This window comes from Pelophylax lessonae, assembly GCF_965119305.1.
Source record: "Pelophylax lessonae genome assembly, chromosome: 2".
NCBI classification, from domain to species: Eukaryota; Metazoa; Chordata; class Amphibia; order Anura; family Ranidae; genus Pelophylax; species Pelophylax lessonae.
This window is the reverse complement of record NC_138769.1, coordinates 549613732-549639419: the sequence shown is the minus strand read 5'-3', so window position 1 is coordinate 549639419 and position 25688 is coordinate 549613732. Positions and strand designations below refer to the sequence as shown.

The 25688-nt window shown below is 46.3% G+C and overlaps 1 protein-coding gene across 1 annotated transcript in view; it reads left to right on the top strand.

Annotated features, from left to right (window-relative positions):
- Positions 1-25688, top strand: part of SUCLA2 (succinate-CoA ligase ADP-forming subunit beta) — a 180994-nt gene that overhangs the window by 145028 nt on the left and 10278 nt on the right. The window contains exons 8-9 of the mRNA XM_082244262.1: positions 4839-4981; positions 14935-15055. Of these exons, the coding sequence (XP_082100388.1) occupies positions 4839-4981; positions 14935-15055 (264 nt within the window). The remainder of the gene's footprint in view (positions 1-4838; positions 4982-14934; positions 15056-25688) is intronic.

The following is a 25688-nucleotide window of genomic DNA, read 5'->3' as shown; positions in this document are numbered from 1 at the left end:
GCCCCGGCGGCCATGACAGCGGTCCTGCAGTCCCTAATGTTCAAAGTTGATATTGCCCTTCAAAAGCAGCATAACAAGAAGTGCCTCCCACCTTCACCTTTATCCGCTGCCTCCTCTGATTCTGAGGTGGTTTTGGCCACTGCAGATGTGAGTTAACCCACCGTGTCTGCTTCCACGCACCCTGTGTGCTCTGGCAGTGAGGATGAATCCTCTTCCACTACAGCCATGCATGAAAAGGCGCTTGTGGAGACACTGATTGTATCGGTGCAGGAAACTTTAAAATTGGAGGACACCGCTAATACTGCGTTGGTGCAATTTGGTACCCGCAGACCACCATCCAAGGTGACTAAGGTGTTCCCCTTTTCTGCCTATTTTGACGAGATTGTTGCAAATCAGTGGGGATCCCCAAAATGCTTGGTTGGGATACCTAAGCGTTTCGCTAGGAGGTATTCTTTTCAGTTTCACCGGTGGTGGATTTCCAGATTGAATAAAGCTACGCTTCTTCCAGGGGAGGATTCCCCATCTTTTAAAGATCCCGTGGACAAGAGAGCTGAGGCTCTGGTCCGATACCTTTTCACCGTCGCAGGTTCAATTTTGAGGCCAGGGTTTGCTATCACCTTTGTCTCCCAGACCTTAACGGAATGGGCAAAGCTTCTGCACCAGGATTTGGAAGGGAGTCAACAACATCCTCCTGAGCTGGCGGATCAGTTGATACAGGGGTTACAGTATATCTGTGATGCCTCTCTGTATGCGGCTCCTTTAGCCCGCAGAGTCTGTGACAGCGGTGATCCTTCGCCGCATGATTTGGCTGAAATACTGGTCTGTGGACCAGGCTTCCAAAAAGGTGTTGACCTCCCTTTTGTAGAAGACCGCCTGTTCGGAGCTTCTATGGAAGCGATCATTAATGGTCTTACGGGAGGTAAGAGTACTTTGCTTCCGCAAGTTGCCAAGAGCAAAGAGCCTCGCCATAAACGGCTCACAAACGACCCTTTTGTCCCATGGGCTCGCAGGACAAGGGGTCAAAATTTGCCCATAACTTTGCGGGAGGTTCCAAGAGACCCTGGGCTGGTAAGTCAAAAGCGGGTTCCGCTGGTCCCGCAGAAAGCCCTCCTCTGTCAGAAGGGGCGCCCTCACCCATATCTGGGGTGGGGGGAAAGTCCTCACTTCTTTCCAGACCCGTTGACCTCTTTCATTCAAGACAAATGGGTCCACGAGTTGATTCGGTCCGGTTGAAAGCTCGAGTTTCAGTCCTTGCCTTGGCCACCATGCTACAGCTCAGTTTCAGGGTCTTGGCAATCTTCCTTTAGCCTGGGCCATCTTTTATGTAGAGCAACAATTTTTTTTTTTTTTTTTTTTTTTCAGATCTTTAGAGTTCTTTGCCATGAGGTGCCATGTTGAGTTTCCAGTGACCAGTATGAGAGAGTGAGAGCGATCACACCAAATTTAACATACCTGCTCCCCATTCACAACTGAAACCTTGTAACTAACTACATGACATGACACCGGGGAGGGAAAATGGCTAATTAAGCCCAATTTGGACATTTTTACTTTTTGTTGCCAGTGGTTTAGATATTATTCGCTGTGTTATTTTGAGGGGACAGCAAATTTACACTGTTATACAAGCTGTACACTCACTACATTGTAGAAAGTGTCATTTCATCAGCGGTTTTACATGAAAAGATATATTTACATGAGTGTGAGGGGTGTACTCAGGTTTGTGAGATACTGTGTGTGTGTGTGTGTGTGTGTGTGTATATATATATATATTGTTAGCTCAAATCTCGTCAGGAGGCAATCACGATGATATTACAGCCCTTCAGTTGCTACCCTCCCAATAGATAATGAATTCACCCTCCATCCAGCTGGGAGTTATGACGACACACAGCACTCAAACTTAGTGCAGTCACAACTAATTTTTATTGCATGTGAAGCTCATATTTAAAGCATATTTGTTGAGCAGGAAAAGACTGCTCCAAACCGGTTTTACAGTTCATCAGTCGAATTACATATCAGACAGAACAATACATGAAAGGGCCTTTGCTTTTGCCATGCATTTGTATCAATGTGAGGCGTTTTGTGTCTGAGATGGTGTTTGTGGACAAGGGCTGTTCCTCCTCTACTCAGCTGTCAAGTGTTAATGCAAGCAATTGTCAAATGTGTTTAGGTGGTGTCCGTAATTTCCAGGCGCAGACTTAACTTTGTCAAGTGTCCCAATGAATGAATGAACAGGTGTTTACATGTCGTCTAAATGCAAAACATAGCTGTCTGCTGACCAAGGTGGATGAATGGTTGTCAGTCTTAGCTTGTTAATATAGCAATGCAAGGGCCCACATTTCATCACAGGATGGGCATAAACTGAAATATATATCTGAAAAATCATAAGGCATATTAATACAATCTTTCATATATATATATATATATATATATATATATATATATATATATATATATATATATATATATATATATATATATATATTTAATGTGCTCATAAGTTTACATACCCTGGCAGAATTTGATTTCTTGGCCATTTTCCGAGAATATGAATGATAAAACAAAAATGTTTCTTTCACTCATGGCTGATGTTTGGCTAAAGACATTTATTATAAGTCAACTGTTGACTCTTTTTAAATTAGAATGACAACAGAAACTACCCAAATGACCCCGATCAAAAGTTGACATACCCTGGTGATTTTGGCCTTATAACATGCACGCAAGTTGACACAAAGGGGTTTGAATGGCTATTAAAGGTAAAGAGCATCACATGTGATCTATTTGCTTGTAATTAGTGTGTGTGTGTATAAAAGGTCAATGAGTTTCTGACAGACCCTTGCATCTTTTATCCAGTGCTGCACTGACGTTTCTGGATTCTGAGTCATGGGGAGAAAAATAATTGTCAAAGGATCTGTGGGAAAAGGTAGTTGAACTGTATAAAACAGGAAAGGGAAATAAAAGGATATCCAAGGAATTGAGAATGCCAGTCAGCAGTGTTCAAACTCTAATCAAGAAGTGGAAAATGAGGGGTTCTGTTGAAACCAATCCACGGTCAGGTAGACCAACTAAAATTTCAGCCACAACTGCTAGGAAAATTGTTTGGGATGCAAAGAAAAACCCACAAATCACTTCAGGGGTAATACAGGACTCTCTGAAAACACGTGGTGTGGCTGTTTCAAGATGCACAAAAAGGAGGCACTTGAAGAAAGATGGGCTGCATGGTCGAGTCGCCAGAAGAAAGCCATTACTATACAAATGCCACAAAGTATCCTGCTTACAATACGCCAAACAGCACAGAGACAAGCCTCAGACCTTCTGGCACAAAGTCATTTGGAATGATGAGACCAAAATTGAGCTTTTTGGCCACAACCATAAATGCTACAGTTGGAGAGGAGTCAACAAGGCCCATGATAAAAAGGTACACTATTCGTACTGGGGATGTGTGAGCTACAAAGGCACAGGAAATTTGATCAGAATTGATGGCACGTTGAATGCAGTATGTTATCAAAAATACTTGAGGAAAATTTGCATTAATCAGCCCGGAAGCTTTGCATGGTTCGTACTTGGACATTCCAACATGACAAAGATCCTAAACACAAGGCCAAGTTGACCTGTCATTGGCTACAGCAGAATAAAGTGAAGGTTCTGGAGTGGCCATCTCAGTCTCCTGACCTCAATATCATTAAGCCACTCTGGGGAGATCTCAAACGTGCAGTTCATGCAAGACAACCCGAGAATTTACAGCAGCCGTAAGCTTTTTTCCAGGAAGAATGGGCAGCTTTACCATCTAAGAAGTTAAAGAGCCTCATCCTCAAATACCACAAAAGACTTCAAACTGTCATTGATGTTAAAGGGGGCAATACACGGTATTTGGAACTGGGGGATGTAAACTTTTGATCAGGGTCATTTGGGTAGTTTCTGTTGTCAGTATGACTTAAAAAGAGTAAACACAGTTGGTAAAAAATTCAGCCAAACACTAAGGCCCCATTCACATTGCTGCGATCCGACTTGGGGGGGCGACCTCCGAGGTCGCGGTGCGAGCATCGCGCCGCGACCTCGGAGCGGCCGCCACAGACTTCATAACATTGAAGTCTATGGCGGTCGCCTCCGGGTCGCCCCAAAGAAGCTCCGGACCCTTTTTCTAAGTCGGAGCGAATTGTATCGCTCCTATTAGAACGGGTCCGCAGCTTCCATATGGAAGGCGACCTGTGAGGCGACCAGGTCGCCTCACAGGTCGCCTTAGTGTGAACAGGGACTGACTATGAGTGAAAGAAAAGTTTGTGTTATCATTCATATTCTCTGAAATATAGCCAAGAAATCATAAATTCTGCAATTCTGCAAGGGTGTGTAAACGTGTGTGTGTGTGTGTGTATGTATATATGTGTGTATGTATATATGTATGCGTGTGTGTGTGTATGTATATATGCTGGCAAGGATGAAGTTGGGTATAAGATGTGCTGAGTTTATAGTGATGCACTGTGGGGTGTATTTAGGTTGCATAGCAGGGATGCCTCTGCATACACTGTGCTATACATGACATTCCTCAGACTGCCTTATGCTGTAAAATGTTTTGTACATTACATACTCCTCACCACTTAACACTGATTGTTGTGCTCTGTTATTTATTTTTCCCCATACCAATATTTATCACAGTAATGTCCTACTAGTAGAGGGGAGTCATACCTCTCGGACTACTGAATTCCACCTGGTTTAATCAACAGGCACACTTTTGCTAGTATACAACTGTATTCCTGAATGTGGTCCGATGCATCAGGTGTTCTTAAAATTTGACAACGGAGTTAAAACACCTGTGCCTGGTATAATATGGTCTCCTTGGTCCACAGTAAACGGTGCTGGCCTGGCTATGGCAACCATGGATATAATAAAGCTTCATGGAGGAACTCCAGCAAACTTCTTAGATGTTGGTGGTGGAGCTACAGTTCAGCAAGTAACAGAAGCTTTTAGGCTCATCACCTCTGACAAAAAGGTAAGTGCCTTACTCTGAAATATGTAGCAGTTTTTTGTGTATTTTATGTATCTGCATGCAAGACTGTATGTGTAGCAGGTATGAATGACTTGGCTTTTGCAGTTAACTTTCATTATAGTTGTAAAATGTCATGCAACATTGATTATCTCCTGTTCTGTTGTCTGGGGTTTAATAATTCCAGATTGTAAGAGACAGTCATACTGCAGTTAAATAGAGCTTGAAGCAATTTTCACAAAACCGAGCGATTGCGTTCTGTGTTCAGCCCAGTGGGATATGTAGTATTGAGCTGGACTTGTGTTTCTCTGGGCATGTAACCCATTTCTCTTTCACACCTACATATGATTGTAGAAGTGATAGCTCCCTAGTGTCTCTAGTTACTATGTGCATCTTGCAGATAAGTGTGAACATAGACAAAATAATCACAGAATGATTACATCACTAAGGGATTTCCATCTGAAACAAGGAAACCCCATTGCATTGCCCATGCAAAAGTAAAGGAAGCACAGAAATGCCTAGTAGCTGCATAAGAGATTCAGATGTAAGGATTTGATTAACCACTTCTGAACTGGAAGGTTTTACCCCCTTAATGACCACACCATTTTTTGCAATTTGGCAATGCGTGACTTTGCCTGGTATCTTGCGCAGTCATGCAATTTGTCCTTTCCCACAAAGAGCTTTCTTTTGGTTGTATTTGATCACCTCTGCGGTTTTTTTTTTTGCGATATAAATGCAAAAAGACGGAAGATTTTGAGAAAAAAATGACAAATTTCTATTTTTTTGGATATTTTTTGTAAGACAAACTAAATTTTTGTCATACATTTAGGCCAAAATGTGTTTAGCTACATGTCTTTGATTAAAAATAAATCTCAAACGTATATTTATTGGTTTGCGCAAAAGTTATAGCGTCTATAAACTATGGTGTATATACTGAAATTTACTCAGCTTTTACTTTGCCTATCTAATTTCTTGAAGTGCTAAAATGGCAGGGCAGTACAACTCCCCCCCCCCCCCCCCCAAATTACTCCTTCTTGGAAAGTAGACGCCCCAAGGAATTTCCTGAGCAGAAACACCCGATTGTAACAGGTGTTTGAAAAACGAACGAAAAAAAGTGGCCATTGATGTGATCTATTGCTCACACTTGCCATGGGTATGTGTGAAATGACACCGCAAAGTTCATTCTGCTGCTTATCCAGAGTATAGGGATACCCCATGTGTGAGACTTTTTGGCAGTCTAGCCACGTACAGGACCCCGAAAACCAATCACTGCCTTCAGGCTTTCTAAGGGCATAAATTGTTGGTCACTACCTATCAGTTTCAGAGGCCATGAAATGCCAAGATAGCACAAGACCCCCCCAAATGGGACCTCTTTTCGGAAAGTAGACACCCTAAGCTATTTGCTGAGAGGCATTTTGAGTATTTTGCTGATCTCGCTTTTTGTCACCAAGTTTTGAAATTTTAAAAAAGAAAAAAAAAGAATACATTTCTCTTACGTCCTCTGACAGTCGCCGCCCTATGGTATTAGCCTTGACTAATGTGTAATGGCGCCCTCTGCAGGAGCAAGGCTAGTCAGATTATTGATTATTAGGTTAATACAAAGAAACTTGGCACGCCACTAGGGGGCCATCCCTCAGCCATTATCCTGAACCCAATCTGATATTGCCCCAGTTTTATGCTGCCTAGCTTAGGAGCAGGTTAGGTCTTCGTGGCTGGGACCTTGTGTCTCGGTTTTCTTTATTTTATTTCTCTCACTATCACTAGTTAGTGAGGGATTCTTTTCCTGGAGGACTACAAGTGTCTGCAGAGCTGGGCCTCATACTGGGTATTATAGATCCTTATGGAGTCCCAGCCTGCCAACGAGTGTCGCAGGTTACTGGTATGCCCAGACCTTGCAACGACCGTGCCTCTTGGAATGGGGATGAGCCTGCGGAGCTGCGTCTTCGCGGAGGGTGTCTAAACCCAGAACTCCCACGTGTTGCCAGCATCCCTCCTTGGCTTACGGCACCCCCACTTAGGGTGGGAGGTCTCCCGTATCAGAGCGGTGCCCGCTTCCTGGACTGGTGAGCACTGATACCCCCTTGTCCCTGGGTCGTGGCCAGAACTCGGGATCCTCTGGCGGATGCTGCGGATGCGTTGGTGGTGCCTTGGCACCGATATCGGCTGATGTATGCCTTTCCTCCGATTCAACTGTTGTCCAGGTTCCTCCGCAGGTTGGCGTCTGAACGGATGTCAGTCATTCTGGTGGCCCCCGGACTGGCCTCGACAGTCCTGGTATGCGGACATTGTTCAGATGGTAGTCAAACCTCCCTGGCGGCTCCGCTGCGAGACTATCTTCTGTCTCAAGGACCGATCTTCCATCCTGCTTTACAGTTTCTGGCTTTAACGGCATGGCTGTTGAAAGCCAGGTTTTGAGGGATAGAGGTCTTCCACAGGCGGTCATCCCTACCTTGTTAAAGGCTCGTAAAGCTACCTCAAGGGAGATTTATCACCGCACCTGGAAGGCGTATATCGCCTGGTGCGAAGCGCATGGTTTTCATTCTCGGTGGCGAAGGTCTCGGCCTTCCTGCAGAGAGGCGTGGATCAGCGCTTGGCGCTGACTACGGTCAAGGGTCAGGTGTCGGCCTTGGCCATCTTTTTTCAACGTCCTATGGTGTTTCATTCCTTGGTCCGCACCTTCATTCAAGGGGTGCGGCATGTGGCTCCCCCGAGGAGAGCTCCCTTACCTCCCTGGGTGAATTTGGTTTTGTCTGTTACAACAACCTCCCTTCGAGAACATCAGAGAGATTCCTTTGTCTGTGTTGTCTCAGAAGGTTGCCTTTCTGGTGGCCATCACGTCGGCTCGCAGAGTGTCTGAGTTGGCAGCTTTGTCTTGCCGTTCTCCTTATCTGGTGCTTCATAGGGATAAGGTGGTTTCTTCATTCCACCTCAATGAAGACATTGTGTTGCCTTCACTGTGTGCACGCAGCCTAAGCATCCCAAGGAACTTGCCTTTCATTCCCTGAATGTGGTCCGGGCGGTCAAGGTTTACCTGTCCGCCACGGAGTCTGTTCGGCAGTTGATTCCCTGTTTATTCTTCTGGAGGGACCTCGGAATGGATCGGCCGCCTCCGCGGCGACCATTTCTAAGTGGATCAGACAGACGATTGTTCAGGGCTATTCTATTAAGGGTCAGATTCCTCCTTTTCCGGTAAAGGCCCATTCTACTCAAGCCGTCAGCGCCTCTTGGGCTTTTCGCCATCAGGCTTCTGGCTCAGGTGTGCAAGGCGGCGACTTGGTTGTCCGTGCACACTTTCACAAAGTTCTACAAACTTGATGTTTTGGCATCTTCGGATGCCTCCTTTTGCCGCAAGGTTTTGAGTGTGGCTGTTGTTTAAGGGGGACATTCCTTTTTTCTGTCCCTCCTTCTTGGGGTGTTTTTTGTTGTTTCTGTGTTTGTTCCAGTTTTTTTCCTGTGGACTCAGGTTGTTACTGGCCCGGCTGTTTGCATTACCTTCTGATTTGGTTGCATTTTTCCCCTCCCCTCATACCTACACTGCTTTGGGACATCCCATTAGTGAAGGCTAATGCCATCGACTGTCAGAGGATGTAAGAGAAAATAGAATTTTTGTAAGAACTTACCGTAAAATTCTTTTCTCTGAGTACTCTGACAGTCGCCGCCCCCACCCCTCTGGTTTTGGATCTGGGGGTCGTTGCCTTCCGGTACTGCTTGCTACAAACTGAGGTAATATCAGATTGGGTTCAGGATAATTGCTGAGGCATGGCCCCCTAGTGGCGTGCCGAGGTATAAAGTTTTTTTGTATTCACCTAATCAATAATCTACCTAGCCTTGCTCCTGCAGAGGGCGCCATTACCCATTAGTGAAGGCTAATACCATCAGGCGGCGACTGTCAGAGGACTCAGAGAAAAGAATTTTAAGGTAAGTTCTTACAAAAATTCTATTTTTCCCTTTTCTTCATTTTCCAAAAACAAATAAGCGCTACAAAGTACTCACCATGCCTCTTAGCACATACCTTGGGGTATTTAAGTTCTGAAAAGGGGTCATTTGGGTTTTTTTTTTTTTTTGCATCTTGGCATTTCATGGCCTCAAACTGTGATGGGTAGTGAGGAGTGAAATCAACAATTTCCCCGCTTCAGAAAGCCTGAAGGCAGTGATTGGTTTTTCTGGGTGGGCTGCCAAAAAGTCTAGCACACAGGAGAAGCAGCAGAGTTTTTTTTTGGGGTGTCATTTTCACATATAGCCATGGCATGTTTGAGCAATGTATCGTTTTAGTGACAACTTTGTGTAAAATAATAAAGTAATGCACAAATACACTATATATTGCCCAATTGTTTGGTAAAATTATAAAAGATGATCTTATGCCGAGTACATAGATGCCAAACATGACCACGCACAAACTACGTACATTTCTAAAAGCCTTTACAGGTTACCACTTTAGATTTATAGAGGAGTTCTCCTGCAAAAATGACTGCCCTCGATCTGACGTTCGCGGCGATACCTCACATGCATGCTGCAATTGCGGTTTACATATACCAGACCAATGCTTGCGTTCGCCTTTGCGCGCAAAGGCGAGGGGACTGGGGTGCTTGAATTATTTATTTTGATACCTTCCCTTTAATTTTTATTTATTTTATGGTTATCACAGGGACTTTAAATATCCCCTATGATAGCAATAAGTAGTGACAGGTACGCCCTTTTTTTGAAAAAAATAAATAAAATTTGGGGTCTATTAGACTAGATCTCTCCTCTGCCTTTTAAAGCATCTGACCACACCAATGACGCTGTTAATATCTGGCGAAACTGAGGTCATGAAATGCTTGTAGCTTCTGGTATCTTGGGCCATAGAGATGATTGGAGCCATTCTGGTCTCCAATCAGCTCTATGGTCAGCTGACGGAGCCACCAACTGCAGTCTCAGGTTACCCGGTGCAACACGAGAGCCCAATTGAACCGTGGAAGGTGGTGGGAGGGGGGGCGGGGCAATCTAGCGGCTAATTTTTCTGCTAGGATTGCTTTTACATGAATGCTGACCGCTGGCTTTAAAAAAACAATACCAGAAAGTGTGTGGTATGCCCACCATTAGACCTCCCAGCATCCACCCACTTCTAATGAGGGGCATACATGTAATGTTTTTTTTTTTTTGTTACACCCATGGGCTGAACAAAAAAAAAAAAAACATGACAGATTCCTCCATTCGCATTGGATGAAGAAATCTCTGCCAAGAAAAGTGTTGAAAAATATATGGTGAAGCATTGGCGAGATCCGTCCTGTGTCCACCTGATCCCCTATGCTTCGCCATATGCTTTTTTTTTTTTTCCAATACTGCCGTGGTAAAATCACCACCTACAGCACTGCAATCATTAATTACGTCTATGGTGAGAGCAAACGCTGTTGCTGTCAGAATAAACAAATCAGTGCTGCAGTAAGAACGGAAAATGAACTCCAATAAAACGACAACTTAATTTGACTTTTTTAAATTTTTCCATTTTTATTTTTTGGAACTTTTTTTTTTTTTTTTTTTCTTTTACACTTTTTCTGTAACTGTAAAAAAACTGTTCCAAGCTAGGGTCTCTTAAAATGCGATAGCCAACATCTTTCGAGACTGTGTGAAAGTGTGCCCTAGACTGTGTCGTGCTGTACCCTATACTAATGCTCTACTGGTGTGTGGTAGCGACGGAAACAGTCCCTGATGCAGAGACCAGGTTGGCCAGAACAGGAGGGAGTCGCGCCTATATCCGCGTTTTCTACAGACAGTACATCTTCTTTGGGTAGGGGTACCAGGGAGGACATCTGGAAAATGCCTTTCATGCAGCCGGCTCACTACATCTGAATTGCGAGTTCAGGCCACAGTACCTTCTCGATACAGAAGGGCTGTGATCTCTTCCTGGAATTTTAGGAAGGATCCACTTCTTCTGACGCTCTGTATAGCACATAAGTATTCAGCAGAGCCAATTGGAATAAGTATACAGACCCTTTTTGTACCAGCGTCTGGCTTTACGGGCAACTAAGTTTGGTGCCATCTTCTGGTCGTTTAAGTCCACCCCTCCCATGTTAAGTTTGTATTCGGGGACACAGGGGCTTCTCAACAACACCAGTCGCTGTTGCATTTTGGACTGTTGTATCTGCGTGAATGGAGAACAGAATGAAAACATTCCATGTGTCCCTCCACTTCACTGCAATTTATTACACTTCAAGCAGGCTCTCTCCCCCGTCTAATTCTGGAATCTACAAGCCGTTGGGGGAAGCCCCGGCGATTAGGTCACACGGTGCCACATGCGCCAATTCCAAAAGCAAAAAGGGGACTAAAAAGTGGCACGCTTGTGCTATAATTGTACATGTATAACTGGTACCCCTTTCCGAATAAGGGTGACACCAAGTCCCAAACAATCTTGCCACTGCTACCCATGTAGTCTGGGCAGTTGGGGGGGGCTTCACATTGCTACAGTATCTCACAAAAGTGAGTACACCCTCACGTTTTTGTAATTATTTTATTATATCATTTCATGTGACAACACTGAAGAAATGACACTTTGCTACAATATAAAGTAGTGGATGTACAGCTTGTAGAACAGTATTTAAATTTGCTGTCCCCTCAAAATAACTCAACACACAGCCATTAATTTCTAAACTGCTGGCAACAAAAGTAAGTACACCCCTAAGTGAATATGTCCACATTGGGCCCAATCAGCCATTTCCCTCCCTGGTGTCATATGACTCGTTGGTGTTACAAGGTCTCAGGTGTGAATGGGGAGCAGGTGTTTAAAATTTGGTGTGATCGCTCTCACTCTCTCATACTGGTCACTGGAAGTTCAACATGGCAAATCATGTCCATTGCCTTGCTAAAGAAGCTGAAGGTAAAGGTGATGGACTGGCCAAGCATGTCTCCAGACCTAAAGCCTATTAAGCATCTGTGGGGCATCCTCAAACAAAGTAGAGGAGCGCATGGTCTCCTCCTCCACCATGACATTACAAAGCTGGTGGATGTTAAAGAGAATTTTTTTGGAAACTTCTGAAGCTCTGGTGAACCCCATGCCCAAGAGGGTTAAGGCAGTGCTGGAAAAGGGTGGCCATAAAAAATATTGACAATTTGGGCTCAATTTGAACATTTTCACTTAGGGATGTGCTCACTTTTGTTGCCAGCGGTTTAGACATTATTGGCTATGTGTTTAAATAGTTAGAGGGGACAGCAAATTTACACTGTTATACAAGCTGTACACTCACTACTTTTACATTGTAGCAAAATGTAATTTCTTTAGTGTTGTCACATGAAAAGATATAATAAAACATTTACAAAAATGTGAGGGGTGAACTCACTTTTGTGAGATACTGTATCTTCTCCCTCGAAGCCAGAAACTACATGTATAGCCTATTGCCCTGTCACAGAACTTATACACCTTGACCCCATATCTGGCACGCTTGCTGGGGAGAAACTGTTTGAAAGCAAGGTGGCCAGAAAATTTAATAAGGGACTCATCAACGCAGACAGCTTGTTGGGTCATGCACAAGGCTGCAAACTTCTGGTTGAAGTGATTTACGAGGGGCCGAATTTTGTGGAGCCAATCATATCCAGGGTCACCCCTAGGACAACAAAGTTCAATGTCACTGAAGTGCATGAACAGCAAGATTTGCTCGTATCTAGTCCTGGCCAAGGAAGCAGAGAACATGGGCATTTGATGAATTGGGTCAGTGGACCAATGACTGCAACTCACTCTTTTTAGTAATGCCCATGAGGAAGGATAGGCCCAGAACGTTTTTAAATGCAAATTCCCTGGCAAGGGTCAAATTTGGATTTGCGGCGTTGAATTGATAGGCATATAAATTGCTTTGGTTCACAATAGATCTGTAAAGATCTTCTGTGAAAAGCCGCTCACAAAAACCAAGGGGGGGGGGGGGGTGGTAGAATCGTTGGTTTTCACCTGAATTCCGGGTTGGCCAGTGAATGAAGGAAGTACAGGCGCTGCAGAAGTAGTGGGCTCACTATCAGGATTTGCAAGCATATCAGGATGGACACTATGGGCTCTATGGGCCTGTCTTTGAATTATTGGTGGCTGCGGGACTCTACTTGTGCTAGCCACCGCAGCAGCTTAGCACAACTAGCCACCGCTAAACGCAGGTGCTGGCAGGTGTCGGGGCTGATCCTGCTAACTCTGTTTGGGAACACTATACTAAACGATTGGCGAGGCTAGTATAGTTTTGATCAGATCAAACATATTGATCCGTTCAGACACTATACTAGTAATAGAGGTGCTTAGTGTGTGTGTGTTTTTTATTTAAATGTGCACTACCAGATAGCAGTATTACTGGGCGCCAAGTTGGTAGGAAAAGTGCCACATCCTGAATATTGGAAATAGACATTTTTGGGAAAGTATGGACTTTATAGGCACTGGTTAGTTCCACACTCCACCAAGAAATTAGATGCAAAATCCAGCAGGAGCTACAGAGTGTAACAGAGATTCCTCGAAGTGTAGCAATATGGTTACATTTAAAGCGGAGTTCCGGCCTATTTAGCAACTTTAGTGATTCCTGGAGTGCTGATCAACAATTGGGCATTTTAAATTTTTTTCGGGGGTCCCTTACCTTATTTTCAGGGCATTTTTGATTGTACTTCCTCCTTCTCCCCCCCCTCCCTCTGTGGCCACGGCCACCGACATCACTTCCGCCTTTGCATTGCATCCTGGGAGCTGTTTGTCATCACTCCCAGGAGGCTGGAATCAGGAAGAACTCCCAAAACACTCCCTGGAATCAGGAAGGAGGACAGCGGCCCTCTAGTTCCTCCTGTTTTGAATTGTATTGTAACTGTATTGTCTTACCTCACATTGTAAAGCGCTGTGCAAACTGTTGGTGCTATATAAATCCTGTATAATAATAATAACAGCAGATTACACTGCGCCTTCAGATGCCCACATCCAAGATGGCCACGCTCAGACAGCATTTTTAAAAGTAAGATTTTGACTAAAATCCAATACTGTACACCTTGTAAGTATGAGAATAGCGGTTCTGTAAAAGGCGATGGATTAGTATTATAGGGGTATTTTTAGTTAAAAAAGGTATTTGAGGCAGGAACTCTGCTTTAATAAAGGTTCAACATTTAGCAACTCACATGGTTGATGATTAAAAGAGGCACATCTGAGAATGCAGGCATCTGGGGTTAAGCTGTCCATATAGACCATCCTCCTCACCGCCGTTAGTCTGCAGTCGTGACTCGGAAGACTACCCTGCAGTAGAGCGATCTGAAAGCGAGGCTTGACGCGCTTGTGGAGTGCAGTGTGGAAGGGATGATGTTAATGGCGGTGCAGAGGATGGTCTATGTGGACAGCTTTATTCCAGATGCCTGCATACTTTGATTAAAACAGGCACATCTACCATGTGAGTTGCTAAATGTTGTACCTTCGCTAAATGTAGTCATATTGCTACACTTAAAGGCGCCTCTCTTCTCTTTTATACTCAGTTGGGACATGACACTACTTGTATATGAAGACATTTTTGTTTTGCAAAATGCTCTCAAACCAGGTTACTCTCAATCCAAGGTTTTACTGTGTGTATTATTGATTACTGAGCTGTATTAAATTGTTTTTTATATCTGCTTGGGGTGCAGCTTTGACTCCTTTTTTTATTTTGTATTCATGCATATGGTTGATATTACTAATGTAATCAATGGCTCTTTTTGTTAAAGGCTGTTGTGCAGGTGTAGCAGACTGAGCACGTTGGTAAACATTTAGTAAAATGTTTTGTATGATATATAGTCTGGCTCTTTGCTGTATGGTGTACTACATGGGAGAAGCACCAGCATATATAAAACAATGTAACAGTTTTATAATAGTAATGGATAAGCATTTATAGTGTAAAAATATTTCACTTCTAGTTTGAAAAACACATTTTTCTTGATTTGTTGGTTTATCTGCGTTTATCTGCCTTTGAATTAAACCAGTTTAATCTATCTTCAAACCTATTTCTATACAGGTGCTGGCTATACTGGTTAACATTTTTGGTGGTATTATGCGATGTGATGTAATTGCACAAGGAATCATAATGGCTGTAAAGGATCTGGAACTCCGGATACCCATTGTAGTGCGTTTGCAAGGTAACTTAATTACTCAAGCCTCTTGGCTCTTCTTTGCTTATTTGTTCTCATGAGGACAAACACATTTTAATCTCCCAACAATCTCACTCTTTTTTTTTTTTCTTTTACTTATTACATTGTTTGAGCAGGTGTAAAGTGCAACTCTATAAATTGGTAAAGGCACAAAGACATTTTGTAATTACTGTGATTTTTTTTTTTTAATGCTATATATATATATATATATATATATATATATATATATATATATATATAAATATATTTTTTTTATGCCCTTTATTGCTGGGCCTTATTACAGGATTTTCTCATCTGCATTCCAGTATTGCTCTATAGGCTAGGTAGGGTTGTAACAGATAAGTACAGGAAATGGACAGTGGCAGTAAAAGGAGAGCGATCAATTACAAAGGGTGTACAGTTGGCGAATAAAAGAGAAACATTCACTCACAAAACGGGTGCAAGAATGTGTCCTGTGTGTGTGAAGATAAGCTACCTTCTAAGATCTGTAAAGACACTGTGAACCAGGGTTATTTTCCAAATCAGTAATTACAGTAAAAAATAAAAAGGGCGACATGTCACTGAGGCGGTTGTATACTTCACACATTACCTACACATTCACATTAGTCTCCTGTGCTTTGGTTTATTTAAATGCAGAAGAAATTATCAACAAACTTTTTTCTTTTTTTATCGGAAATAATTTATTTACTACTCCTGGACTGGAAGGATTTGCCCCCTAATGACCAGGCCATTTTTTGCGATTTGGCACTGCGGTACTTTACCGGACAATTGCGCGGCCGTGCAACGCTGTACCTAAATAACATTGATGTCTTTTTTTTCCCCACAAATAGAGCTTTTTTTGATGGTACTAGATCACCTTTGCAATTTTTATTTTTTTGCGCCAAAAACAAAGAGCGACAGTTCTGGAAAAAAATGTCAAATCTATTTTCTCTATCGTTCATTGTGAGATGTAGCTCCATATTCTTCTTAACCATTGGATTATGCTGCCCCCTACAGGAGTAGGACACTAGGCAGGAAAAATCTTTACGTCGCCTATGGGGCAGTCCCTGGGGGTATACACCCACTCGCTCTGCTATAGGTATTCAGTTTTGTTGCAGGCAGAGTGAGTAAGCGTATACCCCCAGGAACTGCCCTATAGGCATGGTAAAGATTTTTCCTGCCTAGTGTCCTACTCTTGTAGGGGCAGCATAACCCAATGGTTAAGAAGAATAGGTTGCTGGGTCTTTTAATGAACTTCAGAAAAAAGGATTTTACGGCATGTACAAAATCAATTTTTTCTCTTACGTCCTCGGATAGTCGCCGCTCACTCATAGTCTTCACCAATGGGTATTGACCTCTTATCCACAGGAGCAAGCTAGGCATAAGACTTGTTAAAAACAAAGTCATTTACATAGACACACCTGTAGGGGGCTGTCCTACTGGTCCAATACCCCCCTGCTACCAGCATTCCCAAATCAGTTTGTCTTCTGCCTAGTTAAGGAGTAAGATAGGCTATCCCTGTGCTGGGGCTACGGTCTCAGCCTTTCTTCTATTTTATTACTTTTATTTTCTGCAATGTGTTTTTCTTTGCACTACTAGCTTTTTATTTCTTATGCGCTTAGTTAGTCGGTTCTCCGGAAGACTACAGCGTTTGCGGTGCTGGGAATCGGACTGGTCATCCTGACATTTCAGGACAGAGGATCTTAGGGAATCCCAGCCCGCCATCGAGCGTTTAGCAGGCTATGTGTGCGCCCTGGCCTAGCAAACGACCTGCCCCTGTCCTCAGGGGCAAAAGCCCGCGAGGTGGCTACCTCGCTGGGATGCCTCAACATGCGGTTCTGACCGTGCGACGCATCCTATTCTTGGCTGCGGCCCCCCCCCCCCGTCATCTGGGGTGGAGGGTTCCAGCGATCTGGAGGCACCCACGCCCTGTGAAGCGTTAAGTAACCTCTCTCTGGGGATTACATTCTGCTGTGTCTGTCTCCCCTCATGTCTGTGTCAGGGGCTCGCATCCCTCCCGGTCCCCGCGGGGCTTCTAGAGCATGTTATGCTGTGTGGGGGTCCCTATCCCTGCCCGCACTGTTAGTGTGCTTTGGGGGTACAGTCATGGTGGGGCGGACCGCTGCAGTGTAAAAACCGCGGGGCCGCCATTTTAGATGTGGGCAGCTGCTTTGGCCTCACTGTGGGCACTTATGCAGCTCCTCTGTGTAGTGTTTTGGCGCCTTCGGGGGCCATCTTGTGTGTGGCAAGTTGTTTTCTCTTGCACATGTTCGGCGGCCATTTTCCCGGAGCCTCCCATTCATATACATGGGCATATACATGGGACCATTTTTCCTTAGGCCAAACCTTGTTGATCCTCTAGCGGTGTGACATCACTTCCTTTTCTGCATGAAGAGAGATCGTTCTGCAGCACGATAACACTCCTGGGGGTCCTTTTTGCTGTTTTTTGGGGATATTCCTCTGCTTTCGGTGTCTTTCCCCTCTCAGTGGCATACTTTAGATTTCAGTACATTGCGGTGGGCGCCTCAATCGCGTCTTAAAGGGCCAGCGTCCTTGTACTTGTCATGGAGTCCCAGGACAGCAAATTTCCCCCAGCCTTGGTTAATGATTCAGGTACTCCTGATTCTTCTCCGTCTCTGGCTGCTGCACTTGTTTAGCGTCCAAGGTGGACTTGTTGATGTCAGAACGGGCTTCTAGAAAGAGAATTAGGCCTTCGTCTTCCTCTGATTCTGAATCTGATATGGTTGCCTTGGGCAGTGTGCCCACTGAGGGGTCTCAGTCCTTTCCTTCTGATGAGGAGGTGGAGGAGGATGATGGGGATGATTTTTTCCCTGAAACGGCCAAAGAACGCTGCTGTGTCTGCGCTTATTCTTTCTATTAAGGATACACTACATTTAGAGGATGAACCCAACCCGCCGGGTAAGCCTTTGGGACTCGCAGGACCCAGAAGGCGGCACAGGTATTTCCCTGTCCCTCTGAGTTTCACGAAACGGTGAGCGAACAATGGCGTAATTTAAAGCGCCCTTTTGTGGTACCAAAACGGTTTTGGTTCCGTTACCCTTTCGCGTTTCCTACAGATTCGCGATGGACAGTGTCCCCTAAAGTGGATCACACGGTGTCCAGATTGAACAAGGCCACTCTTATGCCCTCTGAGGATTCTCCGGTGTTTAGGGACCCTACAGACAGGCGGGTAGAATCTCTTGCTCGCCATGCTTATACGGTGGCGGGCTCTTTGCTGTAGCCCATCTTCGCCTCTGTTATGGTTTCTCAGGCTGTGGCTGATTGGGCCCGGGTGCTCAAACGCACTCTAGAGGCGGATTCCGCCCCTCCGACTACTGTGGAGATGGTGGATCAGATGCATCAGGCGGTTCTGTACCTGTGTGATGCAGCCTTGGATGAGGCTCCTCTAGTAGCATGGCTATCTGGTGTCGCGGTGCTAATCCGTCGTCTGGTATGGCTGAAGAGCTGGTCGACCAGTCCTCCAGGAAGACGGTGTCTGACATTCCTTATGCGGGGAATCGTCTCTTTGGGGAATCCCTGGACGAATTGGTTAAAGGGGTCACTGGGGGCAAGAGCACTCTGCTGCCGCAGAACCCCAAGGGAAAAGTTTTTTCTGCGGTAAGCGGGGTCCTTCTTTTAAACCAAATCAGGGGTCCTTTCGTGCCTTCAAGGCACAGGACAAGGGCAGACCCTTTAAGGGCCACGGTGGTCAGAAGAAGCCCTGGGTGGGCAAACCGAAAACCAGGCCACGCTGGCTCGGCAGGTCCCGCCGCCTCAACCCGAAGGGACGCCCTCACCCGTTCCAGGGGTGGGGGGACGTCTGCGCAGTTTTCTAGAACCATGGCTATTCCGGATTCCAGACAGGTGGGTTCAGGAAATCATTCGATCGGGATACAAGATCGAATTCCTTTCACGTCCAGCGGACAGATTCTTTCCCTCAAACCTTTGTTTGACCCCCAGATCGATTGCGCGATCTTCATCGGGGCAGTTCAGGATCTCCTCGCCCAAGGGGTGGTCGTCCCGGTGCCTCATCGGGACAGGTTTTGGGGGTTTTACTCAAATCTCTTCACTGTGCCCAGAAAGGAGGGCAAGGTACGTCCGATTCTGGACTTAAAAGCTCTGAGCCTGCTTCGTGTGGGTTCAAAAGTTCCGCATGGAATCCCTCCGTTTGGTGGTGGCCTCTTTAAGCCTGGGAGATTTCCTGGCTTCCATCGATCTCAAGGATGCGTATTTACACATCCCCATATTCGAGGGTCATCAGAGGTACCTCCGATTCGCAATCGCGGAGGAACACTATCAGTTTGTGGCGTTACCTTTCAGTCTCGCTTCGGCTCCAAGGCTGTTTACCAAAGTACTGGCCCCTGTGCTGGCCTTGTTGCGAGCGCAGGGGATTGCGAGCGCAGGGGATTGCGATCTTGGGGTATCTGGACGATCTCCTGTTAAGATCGAGTGCCAGCCCGAGCCTATTACGCAGTCTGTCAACTATCGTTCAGACGCTCCAGGAGTTCGGGTGGACCATGAACGTGCAGAATTCGACCTTGTCTCCCTTACCTGGGAATGGTTCTGGACTCTGCAAAAGTCTTTCTGCTGGAGGACAAGCTCCGGACTCTGCAGACCGAGGTCAGGTCCCTCAGGGACAACGAGTCCTCATCACTCAGGACCTGCATGAGGTCCCTGGGGTTGATGGTATCGGCCTTCGAGGCAATACCGTTTGCACAGTTCCACACGTGATCTCTTCAAGCGGAGATCCTGGCCAGGTGGGACAGACTTCCTCAATCCTTGGAAAGGAGGATATCCTTGAGCCGCCACGTCAGAATAGATCTTCTCTGGTGGCTTCAGTCCCCGGCTCTGACGGAGGGAAAATCCTTCCGCCCGTTGTGGACGGTGATCACCACGGATGCCAGCCTGTCGGCTGGGGTGGGGTGCTGGGCATTCTGTCTGCCCAGGGCACTTGGTCGGAGGAGGAGTCCTCCCTGCGGATAAACATCTTGGAACTGCAAGCGATCAGGCTGTACTTGTTCCGTCGGTCGGATCAGCTTCGGGGTCGCCCTGTGCGGGTGCAGACGGACAACGCCGCTGTGGTGGCTTACATCAATCACCAAGGGGGCACCAGGAGTACCCGGGCGGCCCAGGAGGTGACCACGATTCTGGCTTGGGCCGAGACTCATGTCCCGGCAATTTTGGCGGTTCACATTCCGAGTGTGTAGAATTGGCAGGCTGACTATCTGAGCTGCCAGACCCTGGACCAGGGGGAATGGTCCCTCCACCCGGAGGTGTTCCGGATGCTGTGTGCGAGATGGCGAACCCCGGACGTGGATCTGTTATAATCTCGGCTAAACAACAAGGTGGGCAGGTTCGTGGCAAGAACGCACGACCCTCTGGCAGACGCCTCGGATGCGCTGGTGGTGCCTTGGCATCAGTATCGCCTGATTTACACCTTTCCCCCGATTTTTCAGTTGTTGTCCAGGTTCCTTCGCAGGTTGGTTTCGGAACCGCAGTTGGTGATTCTGGTGGCCCCAGACTGGCCGCGCCAGTCTTGGTACGCGGACATCATACAACTGGTCGTCGAGCCTCTGTGGCGACTCCCCTTACGGGACGATCTGCTGTCTCAGGGGCCGATCTTCCATCCTGCTTTACGGTTCCTGGCTTTAACGGCGTGGCTGTTGGAAAGCCAGGTCTTGAGAGATCGGGGTCTCTCGTCGGCGGTCATTCCTACCCTGCTCAAGGCTAGGAAGGCCTCGTCCGGTAAGATCTATTACTGTACCTGGAAGGCTTATTTTGCTTGGTGTGAATCCAGGGGCTTTGATCCTCGCTCCTTTTCGGTGGCGAGGGTGTTGGCGGCCTTGTCTTGCCGCTCCCCTTACCTGGTGGTTCATAGGGATAAGGTGGTCTTGCGACCTAACCAATCTTTCCTTCCTAATGTGGTTTCTGATTTTCACCTTAGCGAAGATATTGTTTTGCCTTCACTGTGTGCGAATCAAAGCATCCTAAGGAGTGTGCCTTGCGTTCCTTGGATGTGGTTCGGGCGATCAGGGTCTATCTGTCGTCCACTGAATCCTTCAGAAAGTCGGATTCTCTTTGTCCTTCCTGAGGGACCTCGGAAGGGTATGGTTACGTCTGCGGCAACCATTTCTAGATGGATCAGACAGACTATTGTACAGGCCTATGCGATTAGGGAACGGGTACCGCCCTTCCCTGTCAAGGCGCACTCTACCAGAGCGGTGAGTGCTTCCTGGGCTTTCCGTCATCAGGCTTCGGTGGCCCAGGTGTGCAAGGCGGCGACTTGGTCGTCTGTGCACACCTTTTCCAAATTTTACAAACTTGATGTTCTGGCATCAGCAGATGCTTCCTTTGGCCGCAAAGTTCTGTGTGCGGCAGTGCCTTAAGGGGGCCCTCGTTTTTACAGGTCCCTGGCTGTTGGGGTTGTTTCCCCCTTGTTTGTTTGCTTTCCTGGGTTGTTTGCTCCAGTTGAGTTTTTCTGTTACCCAGAGGGTTTACCTTTCTGTTCAGATAAGGTTCCTTTCTCTGACCTGGGTGCTGCGTTGCCTTTGTGACGGTTGCGCTTCCCACCCCTCGTGTCTACACTGCTTTGGGACATCCCATTGGTGAAGACTGTATGAGTGGGCGGCTACTGTCAGAGGATGTAAGAAAAAATAGAATTTTTGTAAAATCTTACCGTAAAATTCCTTTCTCTGAGTCCTCTGACAGTCGCCGCCCCCGCCCCTCTTTGGGGGTTTTTTGGACTTTAACTGCTTGCTACCAAACTGAGTTGGGAATGCTGATAGCAGGGAGGTATTGGACCAGTCGGACAGCCCCCTACAGGTGTGTCTATGTAAATTACTTTGTTTTTAACAAGTCTTATGCCTAGCTTGCTCCTGTGGATAAGAGGTCAGTACCCATTGGTGAAGACTGTATGAGTGGGCGGCGACTGTCAGAGGACTCAGAGAAAGGAATTTTACGGTAAGATTTTACAAAAATTCAGTTTTTTCATCCTTTTAGGCCAATTTGTATTCTGCATATTTTTGGTAAAAAAATCCCAATTAGCGTATTTTGGTTTGCACAAAAGTATTTGCGTCTACAAACTAGGGGAAAGATTTATCATTTAAAATTTTTGTTTTTACTAGTAATGGCAGCGATCTGCGATTTTTAGCGGGACACCGACATTGGGGCGGACAGATTGGACCCTTAACTGACATTTTTTACACTTTGGGGGGGGGGGGGGGGGACCAGTGACATTACTACAGTAATCAGTGCTAAAAATGGATTTTTGTAAAATCTTACCGTAAAATCCTTTTCTCTTAGCTCATTGACAGACGTAGTCCTCGGTGATACAGCACCTTCGGGTTATGTTGCCTCCACAGGAGCAGGACTAGACAGGAAATAAAAATGCTCTGGCCACACCCCAGGGGCAGTCCCCGAGGGTATATCCTCTCTCTCTCCGCCACAGCAAATCAGTTATGTCACAAAAGCAGTGCTTAGAGAATTTAACCCAACCCAACTCAAAAACAGAGGGGCGGGGACTACGTCTGTCAATGAGCTAAGAGAAAAGGATTTTACGGTAAGATTTTACAAAAATCCATTTTTCTCTATCGCTCATTGACAGACGTAGTCCTCGGTGATACAGCACCTTCGGGTAGTCCCAGAGCAGTATCACAAATGAGGGGTGGGAAAATGGAAATCAAATCCCAATCTAGAAGGCCCAACCGGTGCCAACTAGAAGTTTACAATGCTCATCCTTAATGATGAGACTCAACAAAAATAAATTTTTCAAACAGAAAAAAACCCTCGAGGTCGGTCTCCTCAAATTGCGGCCTGCAAAACCTTGCGGCCAAATGAGGCATCCGCCGATGCCATCACATCAATTTTATAAAATTTTGTAAAGGTATGTACCGACGACCAGGTGGCCGCCTTACATACCTGGACCACTGACGCCTGATGGCGAAAGGCCCAGGAAGTACTGAGCGCTCGAGTGGAGTGCGCCCTAACAGGGAACGGAGGACTCTGACCCTTAATAGAATAAGCCTGTACCACCGTCTGTCTAATCCATTTGGCAATAGTCGCGGCAGATGCAGGCAACCCCTTTCTGGGGCCATCCGTGATCACAAAAAGTGAATCCGTCTTACGGAATGATTCCGTAGTTTTCCGGTATACCCTGATTGCCCGAACCACATCCAAGGAATGCAACGCATGTTCCCGATGATGATTGGGCTGAGGACACAAGGAAGGTAGTACAATATCTTCATTCAGATGAAAATCTGAAACCACCTTAGGAAGAAAGGATGGCTTAGGATGAAGTACTACCTTATCCCTATGAATCACTAGGTATGGGGACTGGCATGATAATGCAGCCAGTTCTGACACCCTGCGAGCAGAAGTGATAGCCACCAAGAAGGCCACCTTCTGGGATAAAGTAAGCAAGGGAATCTCCCTGATGTTTTCAAAGGGAGGTTTCTGTAGAACCGACAAAACTAAATTAAGATCCCAGGGCGGTAAGGGCGCGCGGACTGGTGGAGCCAGGTGCCGCACCCCCTGGATGAAATTCCGCACCAAGGACTTGGTAGCTAAAGGTTTCTGAAAGAAGATTGCTAATGCTGAAACTTGACCCTTGATGGTGCTCAAGGCTAGTTTCTGCTCAACCCCTTTTTGCAAAAAAGCCAATATTCGAGTCACCGAATAGGTACGTGGAGGAAATCCTAAAGATTCGCACCACGCAATATAAGTCTTCCATGTGTGATAATAGAGCTTGCTGGAAGTCGCTTTCCTTGCTTTAATAAGGGTAGGAATGACTGAAGCTGACAACCCTCTGTCCTTCAGTACTTGGGTCTCAATGGCCAGGCCATTAAAACCAGCGACTGTAAAGCACGATGGTAAATTGGTCCTTGAGACCACAGACACTCCCTGAGACGAAGTTCCCACGGAACGTCTGCGACTAGCATGTCCAAGTCGGCCAGGCCGGCTTGACGAGGCCAGCCTAGAATTTCTAGGACCACTGGCGCTGACTGGATCTGAACCAGGCGTCCCTAGAGCTATCTGGCCCCGACCATACGAGAAAGTCTGGTCGTTTTCTGTTCCCACACATTTATCAGATACCTGATTCCTATCAGGAAGGGTGATCTTTTCTGGTTGAACCTCAGGGACCGAAGTCACCCGGCTAGAGGCTTCTTGGTCTGTCTGGTCAACCAGATCCGATTCCTGTGGGGAATAGAGACTAATCTTAGGAAAAGGTAAAGGAAAAGATCTATTCAGGGAACGGTGACTACCGCTCCCTGTAGTACTTAAATGTTGAAAGGGAAGAATCGCACCGGTAGTAGTAGTCGATGCTCGATCTAATGTCCTGAATACCGGTGAAAACGTCCCCCCACCCTCAACCCGGGTGGGGGCGCACCTTCAGGCTGTATAATCCTTTGCTTCGGGTTTGGCTGAGTCGGTCCTCTGTTTGTCCGACCAGCCTTTCTTGAACCCTCCTGGAGGAGTCTTGCCTTTCCCGCTTGTTCCAGCCGGGCGTACGAACCCTTTATGGGCGGTAAAGAAAGGTCCTCGCTTGTTGCGAGGTCCCTTAGCTTTAGCAGCCTGTGGCAAGAAAGTGCTCTTGCCCCCAGTGGCGTCCTTAATAATTTCATCTAGGGTGGCCCCAAATAGGCGATTCCCCTGAAAGGGGAGATTCGTCAAGGTCTTTTTGGAACCTAGGTCAGCTGACCAGCATTTTAACCACAGCACACGTCTGAGGATTACCGCTGACATAGATGCATGCCCTAATAGGGGGGTAGCATCCAAGGCTGCGTCACAGACAAACTGTAGCCCTTGTATAATCTGTTCCATCAAATTAGATGTTCCCTGGGGGATATCTTTTCCCCTTAGGTCTTGGCGTACCAATCTCGCCCATTCAGTTAGTGTCTGGGAAACTAGACCAATAACAATTACTGGTCTAAATGCTGACCCTATCAGGGAGAAGATAGTGCGGGACTCCGCTTCCATCTTTCGATCCACCGGATCCTTAAAGGACGAAGTGTCCTCCACTGGGATAACCGTGGCTTTATTCAGCCTGGAAATAGGTGGATCCACCACTGGTGGTACCGTCCATTTCTTAATGAAGGATTCCTCAAATGGATAGCGTCTAGCAATACGCTTGGAAATCGTAAAGGTACGCTTAGAATGCTCCCATTCTCCTTTAATTTTATTACCAAAACACTTGGGTACAGGAAAAACCTTCATCATTTTAATGGGTTTGTTAGTACCAAAGGGAATCTCTGTTTCAGTTGCCTCTGCCGGTAAAACCTCAAGTCTTAAGGTTTCCCGCACTGCCACAACTAGTGCGTCCACCAATGCTTCTTCCTGAATTATAGCGGGAGAAGGAACGTCCTCCTCACTGTCTGAGGGAGCTTTACCCGAGGTAACAGCCCTTGCAGAGGGACCTGCAGCTGCAGTGACCATCTCTGAATCTGAGTCAGAGGTGTCAGATAATATAGGGGTAGGCGGGGGTCGCTTCCTTGACCCCCGTCCCTGACAGGCTGCCTCCAACCGAGCCACCAAAGACTCCAAAACTGCTGTAAATGCATCCATACTCTGTGCACCGGCGGGTCCCGTGGCCCCCTCGAGGGAAACAGGTGGGGGTATTTGTGTGGCAGGGTCCATGATTATTCCA